General features: G+C 43.4%; 1 protein-coding gene and 1 long non-coding RNA gene across 2 annotated transcripts in view; both read left to right on the top strand.

Moving 5' to 3' along the window:
* LOC125946691 (uncharacterized) overlaps positions 1 to 7,492 on the top strand; it is a 37,147-nt gene extending 29,655 nt beyond the window's left edge. The window contains exons 5-7 of the mRNA XM_049670548.1: positions 2,050 to 2,121; positions 4,793 to 4,966; positions 7,322 to 7,492. Coding sequence (XP_049526505.1) covers positions 2,050 to 2,121; positions 4,793 to 4,966; positions 7,322 to 7,380 — 305 coding nt within the window. The 3' untranslated portion in view covers positions 7,381 to 7,492. The remainder of the gene's footprint in view (positions 1 to 2,049; positions 2,122 to 4,792; positions 4,967 to 7,321) is intronic.
* A 5,213-nt stretch (positions 7,493 to 12,705) lies between these two features.
* Positions 12,706 to 18,573, top strand: LOC125946695 (uncharacterized). Its single transcript, XR_007467787.1, has 3 exons — positions 12,706 to 12,817; positions 15,321 to 15,404; positions 18,502 to 18,573. It is a non-coding gene; the product is annotated as an uncharacterized LOC125946695 (long non-coding RNA).
* The last annotated feature ends 1,025 nt before the right edge of the window (positions 18,574 to 19,598 follow it).

Here is a 19,598-nt window from a genome sequence, read left to right as displayed (position 1 = left end):
TTGTAGCCGGAACAAAAGCACCAGACACGTTAGGTTGACCTCTGTAAATGTGTCTGTTGACAAGACAGAAACAGGAGAACCCTGTTGCTTTTGAGCTCCCCATACCAACGCCGCGTGTTACCTGACAGGTACCTACAGAAAGCCTCCAACAAGAAAGGCGAATGGGCTTACAGATTGTAACTGTATGCAGCAAGTTGCCTCCATCTAATGAAGCTTTGTGTCACATATTCCGGCACTATTTGTTTGTGAAGCACTCCATTTGATCTTGCTTTTGTTTATCAGGGATTTCCCGTAGTCGACATGAGGGTCGCAATTATTCAAGTTCATGTAGTCTATGCCATGTAACCTATTCTTTTAAGCCCCATCATCGTATAATGTATGTTGAATCTACAGCACTGCACGGGCTCGGGCTTACCCGAAAGTCCGGGCCGGGCCGGATAGGGCAGTTTTAACACGAAAGTGTTTTATGCCGGGGTCCACCAAGACTTCACTGACGTATTTCCGTCACGGAAATACGTCATAGAACATAATACAAAGAAAGAAACCAGAAGAAAAAGTTCCACAAACATGCAAAATTTGGGAATCGAACCCACGACCTCTCGGTCCGCGACGATAGATCGCCGAGCGTTTAACCCATTGCGCCACAAACGCATTTGCAGAGAGCTACACAGACGCGCCTTATATATCTAACACTCCTCCGTGTACCCGCGCTCTTGCTCGGGGCGGTGCCGCCGCCTACGAGCAGAAAAGAGAAGTACTGCATTATGACACTAACGCGCACCGACAGTGAACTATCAAGTTCATGGTAGTCTATGCCATGTAACCATTTTTAAGCCATAATGTATAATGTATGTGAATCTACGCACTGCACGGGTCGGCTTACACGAAAGTCGGGCGGGCCGGAGCGTGCAGTTTTTCACGTGCTGGGGCCAGGCTCCGGGGTGGCATGTGCTTTTTGACCCGGGCCTGGGCCGGGCTCGGGTATTTTGACGCGGGCCCTGCCGGGCTCGGACTTTTTGGTCGTGTGCATGTAACCTGGAGCGAGTTATCTTCGCGTGCCTCGACTATGAGAAACCTGTTGCCCCGGCGCTGCCGGAAGCTAGCAGTGCGACTCCTCTGTACTTGCCTTTTCCTCTTCCTTCCTGTTTTGCGCTGTTTAAACAGCATGTAAAAGTCCAGAAAGACCAAAGTCGCCTCAAACCAAAGGATGCCATTGCATTCCTTACCTAAATCAATGTAATTAATGCTTTCAGCGCGGTGCAAGCGCGTTCGCGACTTGCAGATTCTTCAAAGGCGAATTGGTAAAACGATGACTGCCAAGATAATTCGTCACGTGGCTGAAATATGGCACTGTGTTCATCCATGATTGCAAGCAATTTCTTATCCGGCCACCATGCAGCAGAGCATTACACTGTACTTGTAGGGACGAGAAGCTTTCTTTCTCCATTTACTCCTTCTATGCGCTGCGCTCACGACCGGTTGTGGCTGCGCTTCGGCTATATAGTGTACTAGAATACGCTTCAGTGGGACGAGCGGCTGGGGCGGCGCATGCTTTGCAGTGAGCCGCCCGACGTGGAAAAATACTGTGGCGGCGCTGCGATAGAAGTGGATTTGGGCGCATCAAGGTCGCGCCATTGGAAACTGCTCGCGATACTGCTTGGCACGGTCATTCGTACTACTTCGCACGGTCAGACCACTAAAATGGTGTTGATAATTGCATTTGACATGTATTTATGCCTTCAGAATAAATTTCTTTCATTCTCTTCTTTATTTTATTTTGTTAATGCCACTCGGTGATCTATTTCGGTCTCGGGCTGGTTTCGAGCCGGGCTCGGGCCTAAGGTAAAGGGGTGGCGGGCGGGCTGGGCCCGGCGGGTAACGTAGATTATTTCCGGGCCCGGCCCGGGCCCGGGTCTCGCCATAAAGCCTTTGGTCGGGCTCGGGCGGGCAGCCCAACGCAAGAACGGACCCGGGCTGGGCCCGGGCTGAAAAAAATCGGCCCATGCAGTGCTGTAGTTGAATGTAGACTATGTTTTTTTTCCCTCACAGAAACAGCGCATAGAGTAATAAACTTTGCAGAGGATGAATTTGGGGGCTCGGTAAAGACGGCTCGAAAAAAGGGTAAGCACCTTCACAATCGTTTCTTGAAAAAGCGCTTTTCCTCCAGTACAAATGCGTTTCCTGCCACTTTTGCACATTACAGCCACCCTAATTATCATTTGAGTGTTGGCTGCTGAGACCGAATATGTTATTCTGCACTGCTCTTCTAGTCATTGCGTATTATAGGAAGGCGCGAAGAGATGATCATTGTTGCAGGCGGTATAGAAGTTATAAAGTAAAACGTTTAATTGAATACCTCAACTGGTCATTCGTACTGCATAATGCCATTAGCTGCGGTAATTCTGGATACCACAAAAAAATTTTCCACCTAAGTAAGCAAAACCGATAATGGAATAATAAGCGAATTCCCAAAATACACATTTTAGTGTGAAATATCAGAACCTGTCCTTAGAACTTAATTACGAATGTGAAGGAACCCAGCCTATGTTGCAATATACATTTCATTAGCAAATGTCAAGAAACAGCAGAAAGAGTCAGCGCCACATCGTGGCCTGCCGTTTCAAGTGCCCGACACTAGCTGTGGACATTGCAAACAAACAATCGCGGTGAATGCGCGCTGGTGATCCTGCCCGCAAAAAAATCAAAGCGATGTACGGAGGAACACAGCTGATAGAGACTACGCCGCTTGCAGCCACATCATCGGGGGCGCACGCACTAATGCCTTTATCAAAACACGCACTGCCTGCAATGTAACCGCCTATGAGACGTGGCGTATTTTTAAATATATTTCAACCTTTTTTTGGTTGGTGTCTCGATCCCTTCCATTTAAATATAATAATTACTATGTGTGCAATTACTCAAAATACCAACTTAGTTTGACTTGCTTTACTCGATAGCCAACACCATCCATTTGGGCCGTTGCATCCTTGGAGTGGGTCAGCATGTTTCTAAACCTTGGCTTAAATTAGCTGCGAATCCTTGCAATCACCTGCTCATCAGGACTTCGCGTAGATCTGCCGGTTTTTCTGCATGCTGTTCAAGAATATAGGTGAAACATTTGTTCTTCAGGAAATAACCGTTACGCTGTTTTAATGCAATTAGCATTCATTGGGAACCACATGCGCATTTCGGTGCGTTTGTGTATATGTGGCCTTTTTTTTCCGCGCCAACCGGGTTACTGGGGATCTGTCCAAGGGTAAACCCAATGACCCAAGACAACTTGAGTCGTTAGGTTTATGCAAATGCGCATGTGTCACTAGGCATGTGGTAAGCATAACTCATGTCACGCAATTTCGAGGTTACTTTGATGAGCGTTGAACCAAGGTATAGATCGACCCACCGTATTGTACCCGTCGAAACACGTCATGTGTGAGACGTGTATGAAGCCGGAATGTTGCTCGTGCTCCCCTTATGGCACGGTGCACCATCTATCGGCACCGCAACGAAGTGCCTGTGTGGCGCGCGAGTGAATATATCATCAGACAAGATCGTCTGACTGTTTATGACGTGAGTACGAGCACGCGTAACACCAAAAAACGTTTTTTTTTTCATTGAAAAGTGGCTGATACCCAGGGACACATATACCCAGTGACCCAAATTGGCGTGAAACATGAAACTGTAGCGCCCACAGACGCTGCTGTGCGGGGACGCTAAGGTCGGCGCTCTCGGCCAGTGCTTTGGGGCCGGCTGCGGATGGCGACGAGAATAAAGTTGGGCGGCGCGTGCTAGCGGCGCAAGCACGGCCCGCGCCAGTCCGTTCTGAAAGCCTACTGAGCTGGTCCTCTTGTTCTGGCGCTCCGCTGCGACCCCTCGGTGCCGGACAAAACAAATTTAAAAACATTTTCGTTCGCTAGCTAACCTAGCTGTGTTATAACACTTCGTCAAGGGTTAGAATTATCCGAAGTTCTTTTTTACGCGCCCAGGTATATTGCCTAGCGGCTTATAACGTGTGACACATACTCAATGGTATAACCCGAGTGACCCAAGTTAGCATTAAAAAGGATGATTGAAGAACGGAGCATGCCCAGTTGTACGCACCTAGTTGAACAAACAAGTCACCCAATTTTACATCAAAGAGGTTCATTGAATTGTGGTGCGTAACTAGTTTAACATACCTAGTGATGCGAGTTCAGGTAAACGGGGTCTATTAAAGAGCGGCACTTCAGTAGTGGCAAATACGCAATTACGCATGTTGACCTCAAGTGAGTGAACTTATGTGCGGCACATCCGCAGTGTCAAATACCCGAGACCCACCAACTTGGTGTTGTGATTGCTTTCAAAACCAATTTCCTCATCCTAGCAGCCCGATACTATATCCTATAGACCATGGACAAACCAGTCATCAATAATCAAATGAGTGACTGTTGAAAGCGAACACAAAGTGTGTGTAGTGCTCGTAACTTTAAATGAAACCTGGTTTGATTCTGGTGCAATCGTCTTCCTTTTCTTATGCCTTTTTTTTGCTTGCATTGAAATGATTTTAAAAATACCTTTCGGATTTGCAAGCGATGTGTGACTCTGTCAATCAGCAGAAGTGCACAAATAAAATTAAAGGCAATGAGTACACAAATTGCTCAATTACATCAACGAATTTCTTCATGGAATGGTAAAGTTGCTTTAGCATTAGACTAGTCACTTTTTGTCTCTTCGATGAAAACAAATGAGCATTCTAAACATGCCGTCATTCGCGCAATGCACGACATCGGGTAATGCAGTTTATCATATGTTCTAGGTGGTGGTTTGCTGGGCCTACGATGCAGAGTTGAACCTCCAAGTGCTGACTGCACCAACGGCGCTACGATGTGGTTTTATGATCCGGATAACGGCACATGTGTTGCCCATGACGTGGGAAACTGCGTCACATTTGGTTTTCTTATATGTCAAATATGTGTGACAACATGCATGGGTAACAAGCTTTTACTTTCCTTTTAACCGACTGTCCAAAATGTCACTTCTGCATAAAGGAAACGGTAGAGGCTAGATGGAGTAGCTAATAGAGCAGTAGTAGATTCAGTAGACAAGTAGGCAACTAGAGTAGTCGACGTACATTTTTTCATTGTTTAACAATATATTTTAATTCAATTGTGCTATATTTGATAGTATTTTTAACGCATTTCATGCTAAATTCGACGCACTCTCATTCCTCCCATGCCTGCGTATGTGCCGAGGGCCATTCAATTTTTCAGTTAATGCTACGTGATGTGGTACTCCCATTCATGGATATTATTATAGTCCAATCATTCCACGAACCACGAACATAACTTATATAGTGTTTATTTCTAAATATAGTATGAAAGCGCTTTTAGCAGGTAGCGGTCTTTATTCCTCAGAGAATCACCTCATTATTCTAAATTAGTGCATTTCTACTAAACCTATCAAGACTTCGCTTTGCCAGGAAGCCTAAATCTATAAACTTTTCATCACCCTTGGACCACCATTACTCAACTCACGGTAGTGCAGCATGTAAAATTGTAAAATCACAACAAGGGTCTTTATACGTATTACTTACCAAATATATGCAAAGTTATGTGTTGGACCAATAACTTAGGCACGTTCATATAGACACTGTTTTAACATTCTGATACATTTTATGGCAAAAATCTTTTTTCGTAGTGCTGTTGACAATTATTAGCAAGTTAGGCAGTTTTTGCTGGTGATATTTTCATAGCTAGAACTGGTGGAAATAGAAGCAGACCTACAGCAGGCGGTGGCCTGCACTCTAAATTTGACATTGCCCCTCACCTAGTTTTTTTTTCGAAGTAACTTCTTAAACAATGGGCGGTGTAACTGCTCAGTAGCTTAACAGTACTAGGTGGGATGTCTTATAGGGGTAGCTGTGGTGCTAGGGTCTTTTCACCGGCTTACTTTAGAATGGCAAGTTAACTACTGGTAAAGTTACATTACAGATGATTTACAATGATCTGAGAAGCAACTGTCACAATTTATTAATGAAGCTACGAAACAGCGCTTGTCTATGTATTTTTAGGAGAGCAACATTTTTCGTCGTTCTTGGTCTCCTGCACCTTTTCGCTGCCGTGTGGTCTTTGTATAGCGCCCATTATGCTTCGTTGTGAGTAGGAAGGGGTCTTAGGGGTGACTAGATTTCTATGGCATAGTGATCATGGCAACCAAATATTGGTTGCAATATAAAAGAAGATTTGGAATGAAATCTTCATGCACATACAAGCAAAAACAGCTTGTGTATTAAAGATCTCAGCCTCTCATGAAAGCTGGGCTTATGCATTCCTGATCGTCGGCACTCCTGTGACCGGCGAAATGGAGCTGCGAGTGGAAGGGGCCAAGATTACTGACTCTAACTTCTGGCAAAAAAGAGAAATGTTCGGAGGCACGGGCTGCAACAAGTCAAACAAATATATTGATGAGCTACAGCAATAATGCTCTGAAATTACGCAGCTTGTTTACCTGAAAGAAGCCATAGAAAAGATTTGGAATAAAAAATTACGTAGCGGGAAGAAAGATGAGCTATTGTTAGTGTTATTCTGCGGTTTTTATGCACCGGTATGTCATTAAGAACCATTCACCTATGAATTGAACTACGAGGACGAATAAGAATTTTTTTAGCCAACTTACGGCTGTAAATTCGAAGTCAACTTATCCATTCCCAGCGGTGGACCATTCTTGGACCGTGCTGGCCTTATATGACGGTAGCTCCATGGCACGGCGCTGCTGTCAGTTGTTGGAGATTGAAGTTGTGCTTCACACGCCCACGGCGTAAGAGCAACGTAGTGTGATTCGTTTTCTACGGAGCAAGGGATGAACGTTCATTGAAATCCAAAAGGAAATGCGGCCCACGTATGGGGAAAGGTGTCTCGCTTTCAGAAGTGTTAGATAGTAGCGTTGTGAGTTCGCAAAAGACCGTGAAACCAAGACAGCAGTTCGACGGTGGTTATGCTGTTAGCCGAGCTTATTCTACCACACGGGCATCTCAAGCTTACTGTCGCGATATGACTAATGTCTGAAGCAGTTTGGGGACTATGTGAAAAAATAGTGTAAGTTACGTAAATTGGAATTACCTGTATGTACGTTATTTTGGCTAATAAAAATATGAGCAAGGGGTCTCTGATTCGCCCTCGTACAATAGCTTCATTTGAAATCCTGAACTTTTTCGCACCTAAAAATGCACTTTCGATGCCTGCAAAGAAGTGAACCATTCAAGAGTATAGTGCATGTACATTGCGATTTGTTCCCTTGATAACGTTTCTTTGATCTCCCGCTGTGACGATGCTTTTTTTTCTACAAGGTGCCCGATGGGGAGATCCAGTGATTGACAACATCTGCCGCTTTCAAGGTGAAGTGTAAGCAGGCGGATGGGATGACGTAGTTCTTAAAACAGTGAACGTTGATTTTCCAGTACAGTAGTGTTACAATAAAGAATTATGCGGTGTCCCATGACAAAAAAAGAAATGGTAAAATAAAGAACAGCATGAACACTTGGAATTTGAGTAGTTCATTTGTAAACTGCCACACTATTGTTTAAATATGCATGAATTTTTCACAACCTCTAAATTTGCCAAAACAATCGTAAAGTTATTTCGAAACATTCCTAAGAGGCCCTTCAAAAAAGCTATGAGTGATCAAATGCTCATGCAGGCTGTCTAATTCTTATGGAAATTATACGGACAGTCGAGGTGCGTTCGAGCCTTCGGCGACACCACCGTTGTCGTGCTGTCCTTGTATCGACGACATAGGGGCAGCCCGCGAATTCAGGGTTAGAAGCTCTTCAGAGAAGCGGCAGCACTATTGGCTGTAAAAGTGGTAAAACCGTGTGTAAAATGTTAGTCTAGAGACGTAGCCAAGTGGGTGCACTCTGAAATCCTCTGCTCATTCCCCTCTAGGGTGAAGCAGGGCAGGGCTCTCGCTGCTGCTGCTCCTCTGAGCGGTGTGCCTACGCTCATTACTATTCCTGCTCATGAGCTTTTTGCATATTCCGCAAAAGTGAATTAACGAATAGAATACCTCAAGATAAACTTATTCAATCCGGTAATTTGCTGCTGGCAGACGCAAACAGTTGTTTCGTCGGTCGCATGCAGCACATTATCAACGCTCACCGCCTATAAAACACCCCCACCAAAGTTCCTTCACTCCAACTCTACGACAGGCCTGATATCTGTCACGATGATGTTCATGCCGTGCAGATAACTGGTGTCTCGCGTGCTGCGTGGTATCATGTCGAGTCCTTATGTTGTTAACGGATCATGCGCGAAGCTCAAATGCCGCGCTAAATTTGCTATCACTTTCAATGATTCGACGACCGGCCAAACTACGGTTTTTAATCGGTTTACATTTTCTATGAACTAACCGGGGTTTTGTTGGGACAGTCTACAACGTTTCGTTTTCATGGGCGAATACTGAAGATAGCGCAGTCTGGTACAGAGGTAAAATCCACAAGGATGATACGGTACTACCGTCAGGGAGTACCACGGGTGATGCCGATGGTACCGCATCGTGACACGGGGGTAAGGAGTGCGTTTTCGGATTTTTGTCCTTGACAGCTAGTGTTTTGAGACGCTGTCGTTCAGCCGTTCCGCTTCGGGTCGAAGATGGAGACGCTGTCGCATGAGACGCATCGAATTTTGTCGCACGTCTGCGACCAGAGGGGGTCGCAGAAGGGAAGCGGGGTGGCCAACTGGTGCTTGAAGAAGTGGCGTCAAAAATACCAGTTGGCTCTCGCAAACCGGTAATGCCTGGAGCTAACAGGAGCGCGACCCATATTACATAGTGTAATGTAGTGCCATGAATTACCACCTCACAGAGCATGTTAAACGCAATCTTTGTAGCAATTGGAGATTGGAGCTTCATTAATTTATTTTTGGGTAGAGGGGTGATAATGCGACTTTTTCGGGACTATCCTAGACGAAGATCGATCACTAGCTATTGAGCAGCAAAGAGCTTTACAGACGAATTCGCGCCCTATGGCAAGCAGGTACTGTATCAGGTAATCCCACTCTAGGCACAGCTGCTTTTTTATGGAACCGTAGGGGAAGTACACTTCCTCGTATTGTGTACCCGTCGCCTGGTTACCTCTTGGCGCTAACAGAACGCAGGAATCTTGACTTTGTGCAGTACTCGGTGTATTAGTTTTTTGACTCTCTTCGTGTCGACGCCTACTGATACAATCAGTCGATGCCAGAAGAAATGCTGAATGCTGGACATTCTTACCAGCGCGTGGAGGAGCACCAAGACTTATAAGAAATGAAATTTACTTTGTGTAACTAATTCGGTCATTCGATGCAACATTGCAATGAAGTAACAACACAGAGCGCTGTTCCGAAACTCGTGTCGCCACTGCTTATCCCGATCGCCACTAGCAGCTTGATGGCAGTGCGATTTATGCGTTTTCTTAGAGTCTTAGCACGTATTTGCTATCGTAACCTTGTAAAAGTTGCACTCTTCATGCATTAACGTCATCGGCGTGGGTGTGGCTTCTGTGCTGTCCTGCTATTGAAGGCGCATTCGTGGCCCACCTACGAAGGTCTAGGCCTCCGTATTAGCGCAGTGCGTTCGGCTGCAAAAACAACGAACCCAAGTAGACACACCTTCAATGTTAGAATGAATCTGCGTGGTTTTGAGCCTGGCTACTGCTCCGCTTTCCGCTGTTGGCGTGATCATGGTGCACGCGCGCACTATAAGCCCACTAGCGTTCGTGGCGAGTTGTGTGCATGCGCGGGCTAGAGCAGTAAACGTCAAGATAAGGTCATCTAGTAGTTAACTTGGCACTGAGTAACGACGATGGTTTCCTGTCAGTCCCATCTCGTAGAACGTCGAAATGAAACACCTTTAACGCCAGTATTGAGAGACACCTTACACCTGCCGGGGTCGTGTTGCTTCCGTCCAGCAGCAATTGCATTGAGTGCTGCGTCGCATCTACATTTCGGACCAGGGTATATGCACTACGATTATCGATGCAGGGAAGAGGAAATATCACTTATTTTCTCCAGGTAATGATTTTTTCCTCTATCTTATGAAATTATGACACCGTTCGATGAGTTCAAGCGTAACGGCAAACCTTAGTGTTCCTGTCTAGGCTTCGTACTTCGGACGAAACTGGCAGTTTATTATACGTTTCTCGATGAAGACTATAGTCTGGCGTGACTGAAAAATTCCGCCACGAGCAGATATCATTGCCATTGTTCAATTGGCCCGCCATGTTGTAAAATATCTGACGCTTTCTCCAGTAACAGCATCTCGCGTGAGCCATCAGAGCCCGCATGGCAAGCAAGAGATGTCCTGTGCGTACGTACGCAAAACAAAACATTGCGGTTACTTCTGGCATGCCCGTTGTTGATACGCTACTGGCACGATGACGCAGGGTGCGTTACGATAAACATGTCTATTGTCCATCAGCTACTCATATTTCGTGCCACATTAAAAAAATGTTTCATATTTTCATAAATCCTGAAGTTACTTGGGAGCAGCCTAAGTATGCCATATATAGTACTCGTTAAGGAGATAAACAAGGGTGCTCAGCTAAGTTTTAAAGCAGGCAAACATTGCAGCCAGTAGTTACGTGACATATTTTTGACCAGATCTGTATGCCTTGTAGGAGTTATACTTGCGGTGCGCAGTCATTAACGCAGCATTACTTCATTGTAATGAAGATTTTTGAAACTCGGGCAATACTAATGCATCTCTATTTTTACACCGCAGCAATGCTGACCTCAGCCATGACATCAACAAAGTAATTCTGCTTATATAAAGGCTTTATCTCGCTCATAACTGTAACATACCAGCTACCATTTCGGTTGTGCGGACACAGCAAATCGGCATCCCGCGGTAATAGTTGCTGCTAGCTTCCTTTTACGGGTTTTTTGTTGCTGTCACAAACTCTCCGGTCGTCAGCTGAACGCGAGATTTGCCGCTTGAATGAAATCAGTTGGCACACCGACATGCTTAAACGCCACGTCAAGTTAATGTGGCTCTGGAGTTAGCAATCGAGGACATTTAGTAAGTAAGGAGCCTGCTTGACGGTAGCGCCCTTCGTTAGCGCGAGCGAGCAGCCGTGCCGTTTTCTTCATTGCACCTTTGTCATTTTATAGCTGCAAATTTTTTCCGGCAATGATGACTCACTGAAAAAAATGAAAATGAGGGCAATATTTGTGCTGAACAATGTCTGTATCCACGTCCTCAGAATTCAGCGACTTCTCCTGTTCTGTACAAATATATAAGGAAACAGCTGACGGTCACACGAAACGCCACCGTGTTTAGCAAACAACTTCTTTACGAGACACCTAACGCCGTCCTCGTCCGCTACATAATCATCTCTTGTGGCCACCTACATTTATGCAGACACGACAGAGTACTAGGTTTGTGCTTTCAAAACTTTTTAATTTTGGTGCCAACGGGCTTGATATATATTTATCAGACGGACTTTGATTACGACGCTGGTATGACCAATGACCTTTTTTTTGTACGTGACGTGCAGTGCAATAAGCAGCAGTGTATACGAATAAAAAAAAACTTTATTCTCACTCTAAAGACACGCCCTCCTCACAAGGTTGGAACCAAATGGACTGAAGAGCGCGTTCACGCACACAAGAGTATAGTACATAATCACGAATAAGCACGCAAAAATGACCGTGCTCTTCAGTGGAGCGCACAAAATGACACACTCAATTTCTGGCTAAAAATAAACAATTTTTTTGTAGCGCCTTCAATGGCGTATCAGTTGCACGTTTCAACTAAAATATAATTAACGGTTAATACTTATCCATTTTCTGGGTTACTTACAAGAAAAAAATGACTTTTTAGACAAACAATCTAACTCAGCGAGCATGTTTCTAGACACCCGTGCGCCACAATTTATGAGCAATAAAGCATATATGTGCTTGTTAATGAAAGCCGCAAGCAGCGCATGTCAGTGCAGAAGTGCTGGTTGGAAGCTGTGTTCCACTAACGAAGAAGTCCACTACCACTTGAAAAGTTATGCAAGCGTGCTTTGTGCTAAATTAGTTCAAGTATAGGCTGTACTGCCCCGGGTACTACTATGAGATAAGAGCTAAAACTTCAGATAAGCAGCCATGCGCTTGATATGTATGTCCTGCATAAAAATTGCGCAATGAAAGAATTTTCAAGGATTTTCACCAAAGATCTTTTATGGCGGGGACGCAGGCTTCTTTAGGCCTAAAAACTACCACTACGCGCTTAGTAACAAGCAGCTCCCGGTTTCTTAATATTCTGGCTGGAACAATGCAAGCTCCGCTGTCAGCTAGGCTCAATCAAGAAAACAAATCTTGCGAGAGCAGCGTAGTATATGCAATTGTCTTGTTTCAATAGCAATTTCATTCGAATATGAAATGAGACGTGCTTCTTTTTTTAAAAAATAGGCTTAGTGTTACATTGCTTCATAGCACAAAAATTTTCTCGATAGTGCATCGAATGCAGCAGTAACTGAAAGCGTCACAAAAGAGTAATACTCCTGCCCGAACAATAAATGAAATGCTCAGTTCGCTATTACTTTCAGAACCACTGACCCTCGCATCTGCTTCACGGAGACCCATTTGCGCACATTGCTTTTGTTCTCCAATGTTAGATAACAGTCCACATGACGCACGAAATGTTCGTGATCATATATATGTGTGACCAGCCAACCTCCAGTTAGAACATGTTCGCATAAAGGCGCGAAAAAAGGAGGAATCACTCAGCTGGCAAACGTACTTTACAAAGTAAACGCGAACAATGAGGATTTTACTGTATATTGCCGTGGGCTGGTTTCTCGTCTGCATGATTAGAGCGGACGGTAAGCGCTAGCACATTTTGAGCATGAACTTGTGTTGAGCAATATGTGTGCTTTACCGTACAAAATGTCTCTAACTGCGTTTTAGCGTGCTTGCTTCACTTTATTTGAGGTATTCTAGATCGTTTTTAAGCGCGAGCTTTAGCTCGGGAACTTTAATAGGAGAACGTGGGAACGTAGAAATTGCTTTTCGCGTCAGCCACTGTTCCAAATTTCATACCGTTTTTTATTGAAAAACAAAACGTAATACCTAGTCGCTAAAAAAAGCAATTTTTAGGGCGTCTTTTTTCATAAATATTGCTGAAAATTGCAGTGCTGAAAAAAATAAATTGCCAGGTTTTGCTAGCTGTAACTCTCTTTATACTCAACTATATCACATTTGTTTACACTGAGCCTCTTAAAGCATCTAAAGCGAAGAAAAGTTCTATAAAATTAACTGCTAAAAAATCTGCCAATAATTTCTGAGTAGGTCTTTAGCATAAACTTCTATAAAAATGTAACTATTTTACGTAGGCCGTTAACTCATTTATAAACTTTGTCCGCTTCAAGTTCTCTAACAGATGCCGTTCACACAAGGGCCGCATTTGTTTTTCGCTCAGAGTTACGGATTTGTAAACTTGGTACTTTATTTTTTCGGCGACTTAGCTAATTTAGCAACATTTGTTACAAATGTCACGGAAATATATGAAAGTTAAGCTTTGGCACTTAAATTTACGTTTTTCTCTGAATACACAAAAAGTTTCATGCGGGTCGGTCCAGTGGGCGTGATGAGAGCATTTCTGAGTTTTACATGCATTTGAATATAGATATAGGATTTCGCATCAATGTAAAGCTTCATCTTGATACTTGTCTTCCTCAACACGCATTTCAACCAATTGCCTTTTTAGAGAGCTTTCATGCATTTTCCTTCGGATCTCACACGAGCTGCTTCCACTGCATTGCGCCGAACATCTACATTACATAAGGAGGGTTTCTGCACCACGCCTTATTCGCTCATGACTTAGTTGTTTGTTCGCTTGCTTTCACAAGCATTTCCCCGGGCAATGCTATTGTGCTTGCTGTTGTCATTATACATTTTGTGGCTCTGTAATATAGAGAACTTTTATGCAATGTGTGCATTAGCGAATACGCATAGTTTCTTCAAATTTGTGCGGCGTTAATGAGAAATCGATGGTGTATGTGAATTGATAAATAAAAAATGTCACAGTTTCGCCCTAAGGGCGAAGCAATGAATGCGATAGCAACACAGCAATGTCATACGAAGTAAGGTGAGCGGCTTTGGTAGCAACAACACGCAGAACTGTTGTCGACGCCATCGGCGTTTTGCCCGCGTTAGCTCAAAATGCGTGCGGCGTTGGTGACTGTTGCTGGAGCCTCTGATATAAATAGGCACTTGGTGCCGCAGCTAAACGTCGCCTCCCTTCCCTCCCCCTCCCCCACGGCCTCTCGCGCGTCCGAAGAAGGCGCGTTTGCTCTACATATATGGTGATTGTAAAGGAGAAAAGAGACGCCTACTTCTGCAGCCCTTAAGCGAGCACGGCGCAGAACGCGCGTTTGTTCTCCGCCGTGCGTTCACTCCCCGTGAAAGACGCGCCCCTCGCGCCCTTTCACTCGCACATACAGCGTTCGGCGCGCGGCGACGATTTCATCTCCAAATGACGTCATACGGAACCTCACGGCGACGGCGACGGCGACGGCGACGGCGACGCCGACGGCGACGGCGACGCCGACGGCAGAAATCTAACAAATGTGAACAAGTAAAATACGACCCAGAATGGCGCACAGTCAGTGTAATGCATTTGCCTGTCTTTGAATACCAGCTGCGACTATGACGCAAGAAGAAAATAAGTGCATATAGCCTCACCTATATTTTCCCTCGATAAATTTTGCGACCTGATTAGCTCTAAAAAAACTTGGAAGAGAGAATTTCTAACCTGAAATAAGCCCGTCCACAGAACAGTTCAAGTGGACCACGCAATGGAAATCGTTGTGCAAGAAAAAAAGGTGGGCACTTGAAAAAAAAGTGTTTCGTTAAATTGTTTATCAAGAATACGGCCCAGGCATGCAAGTATAAGACAGGAAAGTGGTTCAGGTGGTCACTATGACCAAAATATATTCTAGTTTGTTTAAAATGTACTCCTAAATAGTGTGATTGTGGACAATCTAGTTAGCGCACATGATATCGACCGATTCTTTGGGAAGTGAAATACAAGAAAAATGGCTGCCTGCTTCTGACCATTCAGCCATGAATTGATGGTAAAAATGTCTGCCAATTCCTAATTCCGTGCAAGTGTCCTGTGGAAAGATATTTGCGCTTATTTTATTACCTTGTTACTATTCTTCAGGCGCGATACTTCAAGGGCATGCTACTCACGAATCCCACTGGCATCACTGAATATCAATGGCCTCTTCTATGTGCGCTTTTAGCCAGCCTAAAAAACTAAAAAATATATAAAAAAGATATAAAAAGATCACAAGATATATTTTCTTCCTGTATTCAATACAGAAGATGACGAATCAGGCGAGAAGCATCAGAGTGGATCCACAGATGAGGAGCGTTCGTCTCGGTCGAAGCCAAAATTAACGAACGGTAAGTGCTTTCCACCTGTACCGTTCTTAGTATAACACTGATGGCTACGCCGGCACGGTTTCTTTCTCATTGTTTTTGAAGATAGCCTACAAGAGTACTCAAAATACGTTCCTAAGGATCAATTATAATCCCAGGCGCACACCATTTTCAAGAAAAAATGAAGGTATCCATTTACTGAATAAGCCGGTTTTACTTACTAGTTATAAACCTTGTGCCACATTGCTTATGCTGCAATGTGGCAGGAAGTTGTCGCAAAGCTCTAGTTCAGTGTTTCAATATTTCAAAATGGGCCATGTTGATAAATATAACTACGATCAAATGAATCGTTCAAGTTACCTCAATAAGCGTTAAAGTAACGCACATTTAGCCTTATTCAGCACATCGCACCGAGGAGCCTTGCTTTGGTTGCCACCGCCCTGTAACGTACCAGGGCGAAAAAGCAGATTTCATGTGCAGTTCATACCTCCTAAACACCCAATGCAAAAAAAATTGTCATAATCTAAAAAAGCAAGTTTATTGATACCGTATATATCGAGCGTCATCCGAGCAAAATATTTCGTATGAAATATGAATGGTTGCGTCACGACAGGAACACGAAAGTATTGTTTTTAATACTGAATACGAAAACGTTACCGCTCTCCCGAAGTGAAGATTGACTCATAACGCGCGGCCACTCGGCATGGCTACAATATTAGGCCCTAGCCATTGTCGTCCTGCCCATGGCGCGCTGAGAAATATCCGAGGCCACGGGATCGAACCTACGCCATATCCGATTACCACCAGCTGCACACGTCGTCAAATCAGGCGCTATATTAAGGGAGCACATAAAAAAGTAGATAGTGGTCCAGCAACTTAGCCTAAATTGCTTCGGTAGTGTAGGTGCACCACTCACTTCTAACCAATCAGGTCAAGATTAAATTTCACTGCACATCACCTTTAAGCTAGCTTATTGATATTTGGACTTTACAAGCTACAATCTTGCCGCACAAGAGCAATATATGTTATCGGTTCATACCTTTTATGCACTTAGGTTCTACCTGCTGTGTGTCAGTATAGCAGCAACAATGGTAGATGTTGTTTCTGGCCCAAGCTTCCTAGGCTTATTGAGTGTTTATCTGAAGCTGTGCAGCTCCAACGAATAATTTATTTGTTCATTTATGCCTCTTGTGTTGAATATTGGACTTCATTAGCAAAACATTTGCTTGAATATGTGCATTCTTTACACTGAACTAGACGATGAATATGACGGGGAGACGCGAAGAAAGCCGAGGCGTAGGTCGAAGCAGAGAAAGTTTTATGGCAAGAGCTTGAAGCATTCAATAACAAAATCTGAGGAGCTTCCAGCGTTAAAATAGGCCTCGCTGTTTACCGTATTTTAGTAGCACTGAATACTTCCCTCGTTAGGACGTGCATGCAACACTGTGGTTACACAGGAAGTCGCCGCTTCTGGACATTTGAAGATGTTGCACTTAGTGACAGGCGGATAGCCAGCTGATTTACCCAGGCCCACGAAACCGCTCCTGCTGGTGTCATTAGGAGGATAGAAATACATGTACGCAAAATCTTGCTGACGGTACTGTTGTAATGTGGTGGTCGCATTTACTTAGAAAGGCACACGGCCTTGAAGGGCGCAATGAAGCGTATTGCTGCAGGGTGTCGCACTAAGTAAATTTTGCGTGAGCTTCAAAGCCGATTTTAAAAAAAATTCCTTAGTTGAGGACCGAATTATTCGCTTTCATATTATTGTAAATCACTATCCTTCCAGCTGCAAGATACTCTCATAACACATTCCGTAAGGCTCTAGGTCGCTTTAATAGGAAGCTTTATCTGGGCCGCCTATGTATAAATACATGGAACAGAGAAATCGTTTTTCCTGGCAACCACACCAGGAAACTTGGTGATAGATCTTGCATTTTCAACAAACAGTAAAATCATGTGACTGCAGAAAGCGAAATATATTTATGCTGTCAATGTTCTTATCAAAATAGTGAATTTTTTATGTTTGAAGAAATGAAAGTAAAGTTTGCAGCTTTATAACTCAGCAATAAAACAGGATATCGCAGTTCAGTGGACTGCACCTAATCTTCCGTCTAAAGAGGAAAGAAATTACCTATTATACATTCCTGTGTAATAGACCAATAAAATGGGAGTAACAGTTGTACGAAAGTCTTTTACGCCTTTAGCAAAATTAAGGTCAGTTGTAAATCACTGCATCAATTTGCCAATTTAGATTTTCTAACATATGGAACTTACAGAATTGAGATATCTATTTTTATCGCCGAGTCAGGAATTTGTAAACTTCGTGGTTCTCTTTTTATGCTTACTAATTGTCAGACATATTTCAGAATTTTGCAGGCCGTAAATTAAGGTTCAGTTTGATACAGACATTAGAATTTACCATTCTATCTCAAATACAACAAATTGCATTCAAGTAGCTCCACGGGTTGTTGTATAAAGCATTTCATCATTTTACATGTCTTGAATAGGCGCGTTGGATTTGGCGCCGAGCCAAGGGCTTCCTTTTAATAAAATGACCCATTTAATCATCTATCGTGTGAAAATACAGTAATAAATATACTATTTTTGTTAAATCACAGAAAAAGCTCAAAAAATAACAGAGGCGATATGTTACGAAATGTGCGTTACTTCCTTCTATTTGTTTGTTTTTTCACAGTGCATTCTTAACGTGTGCCTCTTAAAATTAGCAAAAGAAAGTTCTGCACCACCAATAAATGATTTCATTTGCAGTTTAGGCTTTTTATGATCCATGTGTGTGGGACCTAGTGAGGAAAAGGTTTGCGGCATACGCAAATAATTTGTTATGCCTTTAATTGTAATGTACTGTTGTATCTCCTGAAAGAAAAAAAGGTTACGTTTAGCTTACGCCTTCCTGGTTTATGTAACATTTCTTAGTTGGCCCGCGAACAAAAACGAAATGTAGCAACAACGAAAAACTATGAGTTTTACGATATTATTGTACGTGCTGAGCGAATAATGTTCAGTGCTAGTGAAAGATTTGATTGTGGGTTGATCATGTAAGACTAGTCTTCAGGAATAACCCTGATATACAATGTGGGCTTTGTTTATCCTGAATTAGGTGACGATGATGAAGTTGAAAACGAGGACCGAAGTCGGCGTAGACGCTTGAGGAAGCCAAGAGAATCGGACGGTAAGTACCGAAAAATATCAACGTAGAAAAGAGCAAATTTTATTACTTTTCAGAATAAGTTGTTAGTTTCCAGCAACACTTCTTTTGAGCACTTCTATCTAGAACTTCAGTTGCCTCGACCTGAGTTACACACTTTAAAAAGTTTGTTGCGTATGGCACTTGTTTGAAAATTCACCGCCGTATAGCACCTGCTGCAGATAATTAAGCAATGTTTGCAAAAGGTGCAATTCATCCATCCACAAAGACATTCGTTAGCCTATCAAGGCTGTGCTGGCCCGCGTTTTCTTAAGTAAAATTTGACCTCGGCGGCTCTTGGTGGTGTTAGCCATTACTGTGTAAATTCTATGCTATTCTTAAAACACATTTACTACTCTCTGGAGCACTCGCATAAGTGATTTAACGAAGCGGTTGTATTTACTACACAAACTTTGAACGTTACCTACAGATCACCGGCATCGTGCCTTCATATACCTGTAATACAAGAAAAATACCAGGTGTCTTGTTTATTCATCTAGCACATCGGCAAACGTTGCTACCTTACACAATAAAAATAACTAAGAAAACGAGGATTCAACAAATATTCGCAAATATCATATCTCAATGAGTAACTTTATTGTTTTGCCTGACCTTACACATAATATATCCCCCATTTTCACAAAATACAAAATCGTATTGTTGAGTTCTCCCGGCACATCGGGAAAACAAAGTATATGTATAACTGGCGTATTACGATTTCGAGCACTTACTGAAACATTTTTTGAAGTGCCCGGATATCATCTACGCCTTTTTCTCATCACAAGCAAGTTGCACGTACCGTTCACCGCATTTTATTTATATTTCATCTTGGTTAGAATTATACTTTTTCCGCGACAGCGGGATATATTCTGCGGCTCTCCTAAAACATAATTGTGATGTTTCGGCACCTTTCATTCGTAGTTTTATTCATATGACAGTAATTACCACAGTTCAAACTTAGCACCAGCGTGAGTTGTAACTTGTCCTTTATATTAATGAAATGCAAAGAG

The sequence above is a fragment of the Dermacentor silvarum genome, chromosome 7, assembly GCF_013339745.2.
Source record: "Dermacentor silvarum isolate Dsil-2018 chromosome 7, BIME_Dsil_1.4, whole genome shotgun sequence".
Lineage (NCBI taxonomy): Eukaryota > Metazoa > Arthropoda > Arachnida > Ixodida > Ixodidae > Dermacentor > Dermacentor silvarum.
The sequence above is the reverse complement of the archived record's forward strand: the minus strand, read 5'-3'. Positions and strand labels throughout refer to the sequence as shown.